At 35.7% G+C, this 14,013-nt stretch overlaps 1 protein-coding gene across 2 annotated transcripts in view; it reads left to right on the top strand.

The window, feature by feature from the left end:
- LOC106876363 (lateral signaling target protein 2 homolog) overlaps positions 1 to 7,429 on the top strand; it is a 113,055-nt gene extending 105,626 nt beyond the window's left edge. The window contains exons 4-5 of one of the 2 annotated variants that reach the window (XM_014924866.2): positions 5,734 to 5,883; positions 7,084 to 7,421. In XM_014924866.2, the coding sequence (XP_014780352.2) occupies positions 5,734 to 5,883; positions 7,084 to 7,215 (282 nt within the window). In that variant the 3' untranslated portion in view covers positions 7,216 to 7,421. Of the gene's footprint in view, positions 1 to 5,733; positions 5,884 to 7,083 lie in introns of both variants that reach the window. The other variant, XM_052972692.1, reaches the window with a different exon arrangement.
- The last annotated feature ends 6,584 nt before the right edge of the window (positions 7,430 to 14,013 follow it).

Genomic DNA, 14,013 nt, shown 5'->3' on the forward strand with positions numbered 1-14,013 from the left:
AGGTCGACTTTGCCTTTCATCCTTATGGGGCCAATTAAATAAGTACCAGTTACGCACTGGGGTCGATGTAATTTACTTAATCCCCTTGTCTGTCCTTGTTTGTCCCCTCTATGTTTAGCCCCTTGTGGGCAATAAAGGAATAAGTAATACTATAGTAATACTATAGTGCCAATGCACCACCTTAACGATTTCTAATAATCCTTTCTATTATAGGCACAAGGCCTGAAATTTGTGTATGTGTGTGTATGCTCGTTGATTGAATCAACCCCAGTGTGTAACCGGTAGTTTTGACTTTGAAAGGATGAAAGACAAAGTTGACCTTGGTGATGTTTGAACTCAGAATGTAAAGACAGATAAAACTCCACTGAGCATTTTGCACAGTGTGCTAACAATTCTGCCAGCTCACTGTCTTACTAATAATTTTGAGGCAAAAATCTCTTAAAACTTGTGAATGGAATAGCCTGAGTTGATTGAGGCTACATCAGTATTTTGGCAGTATGAATTTCATTGCACGATTTGAACTCTCAAAACTATTTGATATCGATAAAATCAAATAGCAGAAATATGAGCTAACACTGAGCCTGTATGTGGAGTTGCACAACCTGCTTGAAATAGCAGTTGACTCTCCTAGAAATCACATCATTACTGTTTTGAAAAATTAAAGATGCAGTGGATAATGGAGTCTCAACTGAGGACCAAAATGGAACACCTTTACTGGAACACTTTTCCCAATCAAGTCTGCTTGATCAGGTTGAGCTAAAGCTAAGTATCAACAATAAGATCAAAAATAAAAAGGATCAGTGTAATCTTGGGGCAGACGCAGAGGGGTAAATGTCAACATACTTAATATGGCAAATATAACCTGAAATAATCAAAACTATTTGTATTAAGAAAAGTTAGGGACACGTCGTTGAACAAGGCTTAGGACAATTCAATTGAAAAAGGGGAGAAAAATATTTTTCAATAATAAATTGACACACCAGAGTTCCAATTAATTAAAATTGGTAATAGTTAATACAGTGAAGGGGAAAGATAGTTTTAGCAGGTACAATGACAACTCTGGGCATGTTTCAGTCTTATTAAACTTACTCAGTGAAATATTGGTTTTGCATTTTGGCACAAATCCAGCTGTTTTTGGGGAAGGGGTAAGTCAATTAAATTGACCCTAGTGCTTAGCTGGAACTTATTTTATCAACCCCGAAAGGATGAAAGGCAAAGTCGACCTCAGTGAAATTTGAACTCACAACAAAGATGGATGAAATGCTGCTAAACATTTTGTCCCATGTGCTAATGATTCTACTAGCTTGCTGCCTTTACACACTGAAATATTGTCATTCACTTGTCTACTAAGTAAATGGAGTTAGAAGAATATCCTCAGATAAAGATTACATAAAGCATGAAAGAAATAATCCATTAATACCATCCACATGGAAAACAGCAAAGTAAGTGTTAATGTGTACAGTGTATATGTATGTGGTGAGTACAGGACTATGTTGTGCTGTGTTCTTGAGCAAGGAACATCATTTCACGTTGTTCCTATGTACTCAAGTGAAAAGGAGTACCAGTTGACTGCTGGTACAATCTTCACTCATTCCAGCTGTCATATCCTCAGTATTTCACTATCAATGGTGGGGCAAGAGGGTGTCTATCTGGTCTTTGCTGTGGAAGTATCTAAATTTCTAAAACAATTAGTGAAAATCTGGTACCAGCTACTAGGTCGCACTGATTTGTGAATGAGAGCTAAGTACTTTTTTTTTTTTTAATGTAACTAGTATGTTAAGCAAGTTAGGTGTTGCATTGATTAATTTTATATCTTGGTGTTGTACAGTAATTTTTTTCTGGATAATTGATTTCATTTATAGATTTATTTATTTAGCTGCAATCATTAAATTTCTGTGCATGTTAGGCAATACTAAATCATAGCAGGGTTTGTAAACTTGTAATATTGAGCAAAAATTCTTCCCTGAGTTTGGTAAATGCCATAGGCAACACTACAATGACACTAGTGCTAAGTTATACTGACCTTTTCCTTTCTCTAGGACAATGTTTAGTCCAGTTCTCCATGGTGAGAAGCAATAAAATTGAGGTGAAGGAATATGTTTATTTAGAATTGGCAGTAAATATATGCTGAGACATGCTCATTGAAATCTCACACAGAATAAGAGTGGGATGAAAAGTATTTGTTTTGATTAAAGATATGCTCAAAGCATTGATGGATAAGAGCCTGTTTGTCAATCTCTTAAAGAGATTGTCCCACTTGTTCTCTTATATGCAAGACATGTGCTGCTATGAAGAAAGAAGAACAGCAACTTGCTATGATATAGAGGTCTCTGGAAAGATCCATGCTAAGAATATCATTTCTAGAACATATCTGAATCAAGGTAATTTGAGAATCAAAAGCACAAGTTTTTGCTAGGCTAGACGTGTTTTAAGGTTCACAGACAACAGGTGGGTCTGTGCAGTTGTTGAGTATCTATTGGGAGAGATCACCTGGAAGACCTCCAAGGTGAGAGGAAGATGACATGTCAAACAGTTCAGGTCCAAATGGAAAAGAGTGCAGTGAAGGGAAGAATAGAAGTGCATTGTGACTACCAGTGTATAAGGATGTACATAGGCTAGTCTAGTTGATAAATAGAAAAATATTCTGTATTCAGAGTTTGGGCTTGGTTAGAGTTGCAATTAACATAAGTTCTGATCAGCCAGATCAGTGCATCTTAGGAAATATTTTGTTTAAATCACTGAAAAAGAAGCTTCTGAATCCATGTAAAGATGTGATTATGAATCCACTTTAAGATGTGATCTATTTTCCCTTCCATTTTGTCTATACATACCAAGCCTAATGGACCCCATCAACAATTTATGCACTTGTTTTCTTGAATCAATTCTAGTGATATGAATGATATTGAAAATTTTTGCAGTTGAAACAGTGCAAGCATTCTCTCAAGTCTGCAAGAAGTGTATATATTCATTTGGACAATTTCTGCCTGTTTACTTTATAAGTATTTTTACTTAATAGGACAATATATACCATTTGGTGACCTCCCCACACACATCTCTGTACTCAAACTTTTCTAACTTTGGTTTGTTCCTTTATTGTCAATAAAGTTGTTATAATGTCTCTTGACCCCTTTATCCATTTTCTATAGCCAACACTGTGCTATTTAGTTTATGCTTCAATTCAACCCACACAATCTAGTTTGTATTACAGTCTCGACTGCTGTGCTGAACGAATTTGATACTCTTGCTCTAGGGCATCACTACTGGCATGGGGATAGGAGATTTTTACAGTAGGTCTGTGTAGCTGCTGGTCTTCCATTAAAAGATAATCCTGTCTAGGCTTGCATCTTGGAGACATAAAAAGGCTAGGCTACCTACTTGTTTACTTGACCTACTAGAGATAACAACTAAATTTCTTTCATTTGAACTGTGTTAAAATGACATTCTCAATGCTTCATTGTTTCTCATATATGGAAACTGTGAGGATTGCAAAGTGGGTAGACACATTTAACATGTTTAATAAAATAGAAAATGGTTTTAAAACTCTGTCACAAAAAAAAAAAAAAATGAATTTTATGGATAGTCTTTGTTTTTTTCTCGTTAGTCCTTTTGAGACCAACTCACCTGGGACTGTCCCTTGTTCTGTCACACAAACTTCCTGTTTTTGAAGTAATCTAAATTAAAATCTTCCATCAAAATTTCATTTTCATTTTTAAAATAACACAGGATTTAATGAAACAACTGTCATTAATAAGCACATGTTTGGAACGAATTAATTTGAATGGAAATATAGTAACAAAAGGGTAAACAATGAGGTTGAGTCGGGGTAGTTACTAACATTTATTGGGTATTTAGGATTTCTCACTTTGAGAATCATTGTATCACATAATGTAGTTCCAGGTACATTGGCTGAAATTTCAAAAATAGATTGGATAGTTATAGCTGGAATGCTTTTGATTATATATTTATTTAATCGGGGCTGGTCTGGGACTACACAACTATTAACAACTCATCTATAAAACAGAAAACAAGGCAGCGAGCTGGCAGAAACGTTAGCACACTGGGCGAAATGTTTAGCGGTATTTCGTCTGTCGTTACAGTCTGAGTTCAAATTCCGCCAAGGTCGACTTTACCTTTCATCCTTTCGGAGTCGATTAAATAAGTACCAATTATTCACTGGGGTCGATATAATCGACTTAATCCGTTTGTCTGTCCTTGTTTGTCCCCTCTGTGTGTAGCCCCTTGTGGGCAGTAAAGAAATAAGAAATGAGTAGTTATTGTGTGTCTTGCTTCTAGCTTCAGTTTTCTCTTTCTATCCATTTAGTAGTCATGGAGGTTTTTAGTTTATATGAAATGACAGAAGCTTGTTTCAGATGGGAAAATGTTTTATAAGATTCTGGCAAAATGATAGCTAGATGTTGTTTGTGTTATATTTAGAGAGTTAAAATTAACACCTCTAAATATTAGAAATAAAGGAATTAGAATTTATCAAAAAAAAAAAAAAAAAAAGTAAATAATTATTTATTTATTGGCTTTCGTCAAAGGAAGCAGAGCAGAGCTCATGGCCTTTTGCAGGGCCTCTGAGACTACTGGAAGAAAAGAGAATAAAAATCACAACTCATAGGTTGCTGTATTGTTAAGCAGTTGATCAGGATATCAAGTCGTCCTTAAAAAAGGTTGGATGGTCATGCCTTGAATGATTTTGATCATAGGTTTGCTCATCCATAATGGTATCAAATTGGGCAGCTGACCCACTATAGGTTCAATATCTAAGTGATATGATTATGGTTGAAGGGCAGTGGAGATAGTTGCACTATATATCTAAATGAAAGTAAGTGATTATAATTATAAGATGTGGGTTCTACATTCATTATAATCATTTTCGTATTATATATGATTACTTCCAGCATTTGTATAGTTAATTAATTCAATTTTTTTTCTTATTGTTCATTAACTTCTTGTCTTTATTATTGCCTTTTCTAGTTCTCCACCAGCTTTATTGTTGATATTTTTTACATAAATTTTTTTTTTCTTTTTCCTTTTAAATTGTTATAAAGTTACTTTTATTATCATTAAAGCGGTGAGCTTTCAGAATGATTAGTGCATCAAAAATGCTTAGCAGCATTTCTTTTGGCAATTTCACTTGCTGAGCTCAAATGCTACATTTCATCCTTCCAAGGTTGACAAAATAAAGTGCCAGTCAAGTACTGGGGTTTGATGTAATCGACTACCCCCTTTCCTGCTAAAATTGCTAGCCTTGTGCCATAATTTGAAACAATTTTTTGTTATGAAGTGGGTGTATTGGCAGACTCGGTATGGTGTCAGACAAAATACTTCACAGTACTTGTTCCAAATCCTTACATTCTGAGTTCAAATACTGCAACAAGCCAGCGACCTGGCTAATATATTATACTAATCCAATTTGTTGTATTAGCCACAAGTGGGTGGATATTTGGCACAAAATGGTCTTGACCTGTTGAGTATATTTCATTTCTGACATCTGCTTTTAAGCTTACGAAATTTTAATTTATAAACAACATATCCCCGCCTTCTCCTCTGGTGAGCTTTTGACAAGTTGCCATATTAAGGTACAGAGCTTTGGCAGCAAAAGCTACACACATTTTCCTTTATTATGTATGAAAACTGTTTTCTTTTGAAAATTCTTTAGATATTTGAAGAAAACACGAAAAATAATGAAAATTCAAATTGTATAATTGTCTTTTTTGTTTATTGCAGTGTTTAGCTGCAGGATCGACCATAATGAATCGAGAAGTTGAAAGTGCAAGTATGCGACCTTTGGCCCGAGCACTAACCAAAAATCTGGATAGTTTACGCAGTATATTGCGGGAGCAATGCTTAAAAAATATCAATGTCTACACAGAACGAGTAAGTGATTTCAAACACTTCATGTATTTTATTTTATAAGGTTTCCAACATTTTTTAAGGTCGGCAGAGCTAATTGTTCATTTTTTTTTCTCTCTTTTAATGCTCCAAGAATGTAGAGGGTTTTCCCATAACCTATGTAAGAGATGCTTTCATCTTGGTGATAAAAGATGGATGAATAAGTATTTCTTCTTGCAAAATCCAATTCTACATTTTCATGAAATAATGAAAGTGAATGAACCAATGGAGCCCCTCTATGAGGTTGTTTGCCCTGTTAAAAATAACAGCTCCCTCTCAAATAACACACTACCATCTTTAGAAAGAAAAGCAAAATTAAAAAAAAGAACACTACATTATCTAATGTAGTCCTAGATATGCTGTCTACATGGGATGGTCACAGCTGGCACACCTTTGATCATGGTTAACCTGGGCTTAAAAAGACAACACTTAGTGCTTCAAGATGTATGGAAAGCTATGCAAGGGACAAAATCCTGCCAGTCTGTATCATCATCAGTGTTTGATGTCCGCTTTCCATGCTAGCATGGATTAGATGGTTTGACTGAGGACTGGTAAGCCAGTAGGCTTAGAAATATAAATCCACTGAAAATGATAGAATCTCTTAGAAGAAAGAGTTACTGAATATCTAACTGGTTCTTTTTAGATTTGAGTCAATTATGGCTTTTGTTTCACTAGTCATTTTTTTTGTCTTTATTGTCAAATGTACTCAAATTATATATTAGCAACAGAAGCAGTGTTTAATACTGAGAGGTAATATTTATCCCCCTCTTAAACATGGATGATTTGTTAGAACAAACTTTACTGCGGTAGTTACCATGAAAGAAACTCTCATATTGGTTCTTTGGTGCAAAATGCACTCTTGTATATATTGCTAGCAAGGAGATAAATCCTCGGCACTTTCAGCATCAAGGCCACCAGATCATGATTTCGACCTTGTTTGGTCTTGTCAATGATGGATGCTCGACCATTAGGGACGGCAGTGATTCATTTCCCTGCCAGCAATATATAAATTGACGGTGCCAGAACAGGTGCTGGTGTCACAATTAACCAGTTAGCTTGTTAAAAAGTATATAAGATTATTTAAATTAGAGAAACAAAAATGGAAACCAGATGTGTTTTAAATATGAAGCAAATGAAAATATTACGATTGTAATTTATCAATTTCTCTTTGCCATTTTATTTCAGATTAAAGAAGCATTGACGATATTTGATAAATTGTTTGCTGAGTTTGAATTGAGGTATGGCATTGATTGTATTATTTCTTCATTTGAAAGGTTTTGTTTCGCTTTTCTTATTCCAATTGCTTCATGGAAGTAATGCATGTTATAACAGCTGTACTGACTGTTTTGGTTCAGGATATTACTGTTAATACAGCCATCTGTAAAGTAAGTGGGTGTATAACATTGATTCCCAACATGGTCCCGTGGGCCCCCAGAGAATTTTTAGTGGTCCCCAGAGAATTCGTAGCCATAAAAAAATTGAAACACAGTATTGCTCGATAATAAAGACACTGCTAGTTAATAATAATCTATATGAAGACAGAATAATAAGAAAACAAAATTCAATAATTATTCCATAAGAATCAATAATGTATAATATATAATCAATAATGTTACAATCAAGAATTACATAATTTAAATTTTACAATCACAATTTTGGGAAGACTTTCTGAGTTTAAATCAAAAATATTCTATTTGAGGAGTGATATTTTTAAAAGTGAATCTGCTTGACTTAGAGCTACAAGGTAGAAAATCAGATTTGGTCACCTGTTCTCAGAAGATAAAAAAGGGTATATGGGGAAATTAAAAATTTTGGCAAAAAAGTTTCTAAAAAAAAATTTGGCATCATTTCAAAATTTTAACACCACTGTTCGTACATCAGAATGCATGCATTGCCTATCTTGAAGGTCTTCATGTAGACTTTGAGGGAAGATACAATGATTTATTAAAGATGGATTATCCACTCTGGTTTGTAGACCTAGAAAATTATGAGCCAGGAGATGAAAATTTTGAGTTGGCTGAAATGTTGTTGGATTTGAAAGAGAATATGAAATTGAGAAGTTGAAAAAGGTGTCTTTGCCTACATATTGATAAAGGAATCACACCCAAATATTTTTTGACAATGTAGAAGCAAGCATCATTTCTTTCCCTACCACATGGATGGTGGAATCTGCATTTTCAGCTGTTGTAGATATTTTAAGTAGAAAAAGAAATAGATTAGATGTCAACAGTAGAGGAACTATCAGACTAATACTAAATGAGTTCATTAAAATTGATTATGATATCTTGTGTCAGAAACACCAATATCAGCTAGTCACTAGCTGAATGGACTAAAAATGAATGACTTTAGGAAAAATGATTTTGATATCTTGTTTATCTTTGTTTGCTAAAATAAATTTTAAAGTGTAAAGACTATTTTGTCTTTTCATTAAGTATTTTAGTGTGAAAATAGAACAGCATAAAGTAAAAGTAGAAGTGGTCCCTTGAAACTTTTCCAAGTAAAAAATGGTCCCTGGGCTGAAAAAGGTTGGGAACCACTGGTGTATAATTCAAGTATGTAGGAACAGTGGCATTCAAATGAGCTGAGAGCAAAAACTGCATATAAGAGGAATCAGCTGTAGTGTAGAAGAGAGAATTTTTTATACTGATATGGACACATAATGCCTATGGAGGATGACAACTGAGTAAAGTCGTGCCCAGCAATCTAAGTAGAAAGAAACTATGGAAGAGGAGCACGGGTGAAGACAAATGAAGTGGTGAAGGCCAATCACAGGATATTGAACTTCATGAAAGACATAAATGACTGCAACAAGTAGCAAAATGATGTTGCTGGAGAAGAGGCATCCAGCTGAAGCAAGCATAGAAAAACGAATATTAAGTAATGGCAGTGGTGACAGAAGCATATCCTAGATGTAGGCCTTATACAATAGTACATTACTTCACATTTTCTGCTCTGTTCATAAATACATGTCCTATAATTTAAAGCTTATGACATATTTTATATTAAACAATGTTCAAGGTAAACTGGAACATTATCTCTTAATTCTAATCTGAAATCCCCTCTAGTTCTCTGATACAAAACCTGGTTTTAAGTGTTCAGGTTTAAATTGAAATTTTATATAATTGTATGTCAGGACTTTTTCAATTCTGAAACTCAGATTAATTATCCCCATAAATGGAAGAGTTAGGTGATTTACTGAAGCCCTCCAAGTTCATGATTATTTGAAAATTGAAACACATCTCTTTGTCCTAAGTTCACATCCCATCAGTAGATGATGACTTGACAGCTCTTGCTCTCAAAGTGTGGGGTCTTGTGCCTAAGGTAAATGGTTTTATTTCATGTTAATGAGCCAACCGTGAATTACATGTAGAAAATGAGAAATAGACAAATATATATATATATATATGTATACATATAATTTTGGTCAACTTATCATTTTCCTGATGATCCTGTGCATTTACAGGTGAAACTGAAAGTGGCAAGAGACTGACTCAACTAAAATAAAATATTATTAATCTCAAAGCGAAATCGTGATGGCACCACCGTTCGAGCGAGATCGTTGCCAGTGCCACTGGACTGGCTTCTGTGCAGGTGGCACATAAAATACACCATTTTGAGCATGGCCGTTGCCAGTACTGCCTGACTGGCCTCCGTGCCGGTGGCACATAAAAGCGCTCACTACACTCTCGGAGTGGTTGGCGTTAGGAAGGGCATCCAGCTGTAGAAACTCTGCCAAATCAGATTGGAGCTTGGTGTAGCCATCTGGTTTCACCAGTCCTCAGTCAAATCGTCCAACCCATGCTAGCATGGAAAGCGGATGTTTGATGATGATGATGATGACTATGGTATTGAGTACTCTTTTTTTCCGACATTTAACACAAATGGATATATATGTGTGTGTCTTTGTATATATGTATAGTGTTGAACTATATTAACGGTGTGCTCTGAATGTGTCATTTGGAAGTCAATGACATATTGTAGTGTGAGTACTGAAATATTCTGTTACTTTTAAGTGGCTCTTACTATTCTAACAGTTTAATGAGAAATATGGCCATAAACTGGTGAATAAAATAGTTTATTTGCAAAACAGGTAATGCTTAGCAACAGGATGGCTAGTTAATAAAATAGCACTGAATCTCTCTGAAAAACTAGTGGGATGTAATTTGAGAGCGATATGGTCAATTCGGTCAGTTATTCACTTTTAAGTTTCTGGATTTGCGCCAGTTTGAGAAAGAATAATTATAACTTTTTTTTTTTATTACAAGACAGTAAAAATTATTTTAATGAAAATGTGATAGTCTTTCTATTTTCTCTGTTGGATACCAGTCTCAGGGAAAAAAAAAAGACATGTAGACCTTGTATCACTTGATTAGGTTTTGCAGCAGGAAGTTCTCATCAACTGAGTTTCAATTAGCATTTTAATGCCACTTGTCATTAAATATGCTAACACTTTGGTTGGTTGCATCAATGTGCATGAATGAAAATGTGAAGCCTGCACTAAAAATAGAATAAATGTTTGCTCATATATATATATATATATATATATATATATATACACCGGAGTAAGCACATAAATGTGCAACAAGGTGGAGAAAAGAGTACTCAAATACCAGAGGTAGAGTAATATGCTTTAACGTGAAACTCCGAGTAACAGCTTTTTGTTATATTTCTGCTGCTTTTAAATAAAGTGTATATATATTCGAGCGAGGTCGTTGCCAGTGCTGCTGGACTGGCTCCTGTGCAGGTGGCACGTAAAATACACCATTTTGAGCGTGGCCGTTGCCAGTGGCACGTAAAAGCACCCACTACACTCTCGGAGTGGTTGGCGTTAGGAAGGGCATCCAGCTGTAGAAACTCTGCCAAATCAGATTGGAGCCTGGTGTAGCCATCTGGTTTCACCAGTCCTCATTCAAATCGTCCAACCCATACTAGCATGGAAAGCGGACGTTAAATGATGATGATATATAGGTGCAGGCATGGCTGTGTGGTAAGAAGCTTGCTTCCTGATCACATGGAAGGCACCTTGGGAAACAGATACAGAAGGTCCCCAACTCCTCATCAGTTATTGGCCAGATGGTCAGAATGTAATTTTGTGCCTTAGATATATATGTTTGTATGTGTCTTTGTACCCCTACTTTGCTTGACAATCAGTGTTGGTGTATTTACACTCCCATAACTTAGTGGTTTGGCAAAGAGACTGGTAGAATAAGTACTAGACTTAAAAATAAGTCCTGTAGTCAAATTGTTCAACAAAACCACTTCAAGGTGGTGCTCCAGCATGGCTGCAGTCAAATGACTGAAACAAGTAAAGGAATAAAATAATATGACAGGCTTCCAGTTTCCATCTACCAAATCCACTCACAAGGGCTTTAGGCAGCCTAGGGTTATAGCAAAAGACACTTAACCAAAGGTGCCATTCAGTAGGACTGTACTGAAAGCTGGTTGGGAAGCGAGCTTCTTGCCATGCAGCCATTTCTGCACCTGCATATACAGGTGATTACATGCAATTAGGCTTGCACATGTCTCATACATTCATCTTGCTCTTATATACAAAAGCGCACTCACACGCACACACCTTTTACAGAATAAGTCATCATCCCCCCGCCCACTCATTTTCCTACTTTCTATTGATGTTCTGTTAAATGTCAAGTTGCATGGTCCAATGTTAAGAGCTGATAGGATTGTTCTGTGTATTTACTATCACTATTAAAATCACCACTTGACACAAAGTTCAAACTGCTGCACGTGTCACCTAGTGTGTGCATGCACATGCGTTTGTGTGCACATCTGTGTATGTGGGTGTGAGCATGTACATTCTTGTGTGTGTGTGTTTGTCTGTGCATTCGGATATGTAATAGATTTCAATCCTTGTTCGTCTACCTCATAAATAGTCATTGTGAATATGCTGAAAGTCCTGTATCAGTTTTAATCTTTGGTTGAAACAATTGCTTATGTCCTTGAAAAAGGCCTAAGTATCTATAATTAGATTTTTAATGCTCACTACATTAAATATGTTAACACTTAGTCAAACTGTTTTTTTTTTTTTATGCAGATGGTGTTTCTAAGTAATTAATCTCACTGTTATATATTTATTTTCAAAATGTTATTCATTCCTACACTTATACAGTATTGTACATCAATTACTGATTCTCTCATTGCTTCGGTAAATACAATGAAATTGAAGCTTAGCTGAAGAGGTGTAATAAAACCGAAATATGTCTGAAGTTGTCTCTTGTACTTGGAAATCACTGTGTTAATTTCATTTCTTCATTATGTGAGTTTGTCGTCTGTGTGTTTGTCCACCATCACCACTTGGTTTGTTTACGTCCCCATAACTTAGCTGTTGGGCAAAAGAGACTGGTAGAATAAGTACCAGGTCTTAAAAAGAAAGTACTGGGGTTGATTCATTCAACTAAAAATTCTTCAAGCTGGTGCCCCAGCATGGCTGCAGTTTAATGATTAGAACTTAAAAGACTGATAAAAAGATTATTAATAGTATCGACCTCACTAGTCTAGGAAGATCTGTGAGTGGCATTGGTATAACACTTTCTAATAAGTAAGAAGGGAAGAAAAAAAAAAAACCTGCAGAAAAGGTTTCATAGTTTAGTCAGTAATTTATGAAGTACAACTTGAGTTTAGACTTATCCCTTTCCTGATAGGGAAGACATATACTCATCCTCATCTCTTCAGCAAGACACCTACTCCTGTTCCGTGATCATACTTTCACATCCCTTAATATTATGCCCTTCTCAGTTGAGGCATCTTGTCTCGAAAGTACTTGATGACCTCACCAGTGCTAGTGCCACATAAAGAAAATAAATAAAAGCCCTCTCCACCCTACCCCTCTTCCCAGTACATTCTGTAAAGTGGTTGATGTTAGGGCATCCAGCTGTAGAAACCATTCCAAAGAAACTATTGGAGCTCAACACAGCCCCTCTGGCTTGTCAGATTCTTATTTCTTTATTGTCCACAAGGGGCTAAACATAGAGGCGACAAACAAGGACAGGCAAAGGGATTAAGTCGATTACATCGACCAGAAAGGATGAAAGGCAAAGTCGACCTCAGCGGAATTTGAACTCAGAGCGTAACGGCAGACGAAATACCGCTAAGCATTTCGCCCAGAGTGCTAACGATTTTGTCACCTCGCCCGCCGCCTGTCAGATTCTGTCAAACCACCCTACCCATGCCATCATTGGAAAAGAAATGTTAGATAATGATGATCTAAGAAGTACAATTTATCAATTTATTCTTATAAGAAAAGTTGGTTCAAGCTGAACAGCATCTGCCCATAACTGATGTTTAAATTAGTAACCATTTGATAGCTGCGGAAGAAGTTTGTTTATAAGTTTGATGCTTGTATGTGTAACTTGTGATAATAAATTGGTGTTGCAACCTGTTCACTTAGTTTTGTGATGCTGGTGAAAATGGGCTTTCAAAGATCAAATATTTTTGGCTCTGTCTGATGAAATAGTGAAAACAATCTAGTACAAAACTAATATTAAGAAATTACAGAAAGTACCTGTTGCCATGGGGAGGGACAAAAACAAGAGGACCCAGGAAATTGTCTAAGTCATCGTCTGATCAAAATCCATTGCTTGGCCTGCAATAAATAGCTCCCAAACCTCCTCAAACCATGCCTTGTTTAAGTAAAAAAAATGGAAAGGAAAGCCCTATTTGATAATATAGTTTGGGAATACACTGTCTGAAAATAAAATAAGATTGTCACAGCTAGAATGCATTTTTATCACAGATCTCCTCAGTTAGGACTAACCTGATGCTAAAAACTAACTTCAACATATAATGATATTCCAATTGCCTTTTGAATGCAATCTGATCACCTGAGGTTGGGAAATTTTTGTAGATTTCCTTCCAGATATAAAGCTTGAAATTTTCTTTCGATTTCATTGGAAGGTAGTTGAAATGTTTTGAAGTGTCTAATGATGTAGGTAAATGTATTCCGTGGTAGTTTCAAACCTGTAAGATAGATAGACTACAAAAATGACTAATTCCCAAGCCATGCATAATTAACTTTTATGCCAGATTAAATATACCTTGTAACCTAACCAGGAAATTTAGCTTTACACTCAGATCCATTTTCCTTTTTTTTTTTCCTTT

The sequence above is a fragment of the Octopus bimaculoides genome, chromosome 14 (genome assembly GCF_001194135.2).
Source record: "Octopus bimaculoides isolate UCB-OBI-ISO-001 chromosome 14, ASM119413v2, whole genome shotgun sequence".
NCBI classification, from domain to species: Eukaryota; Metazoa; Mollusca; class Cephalopoda; order Octopoda; family Octopodidae; genus Octopus; species Octopus bimaculoides.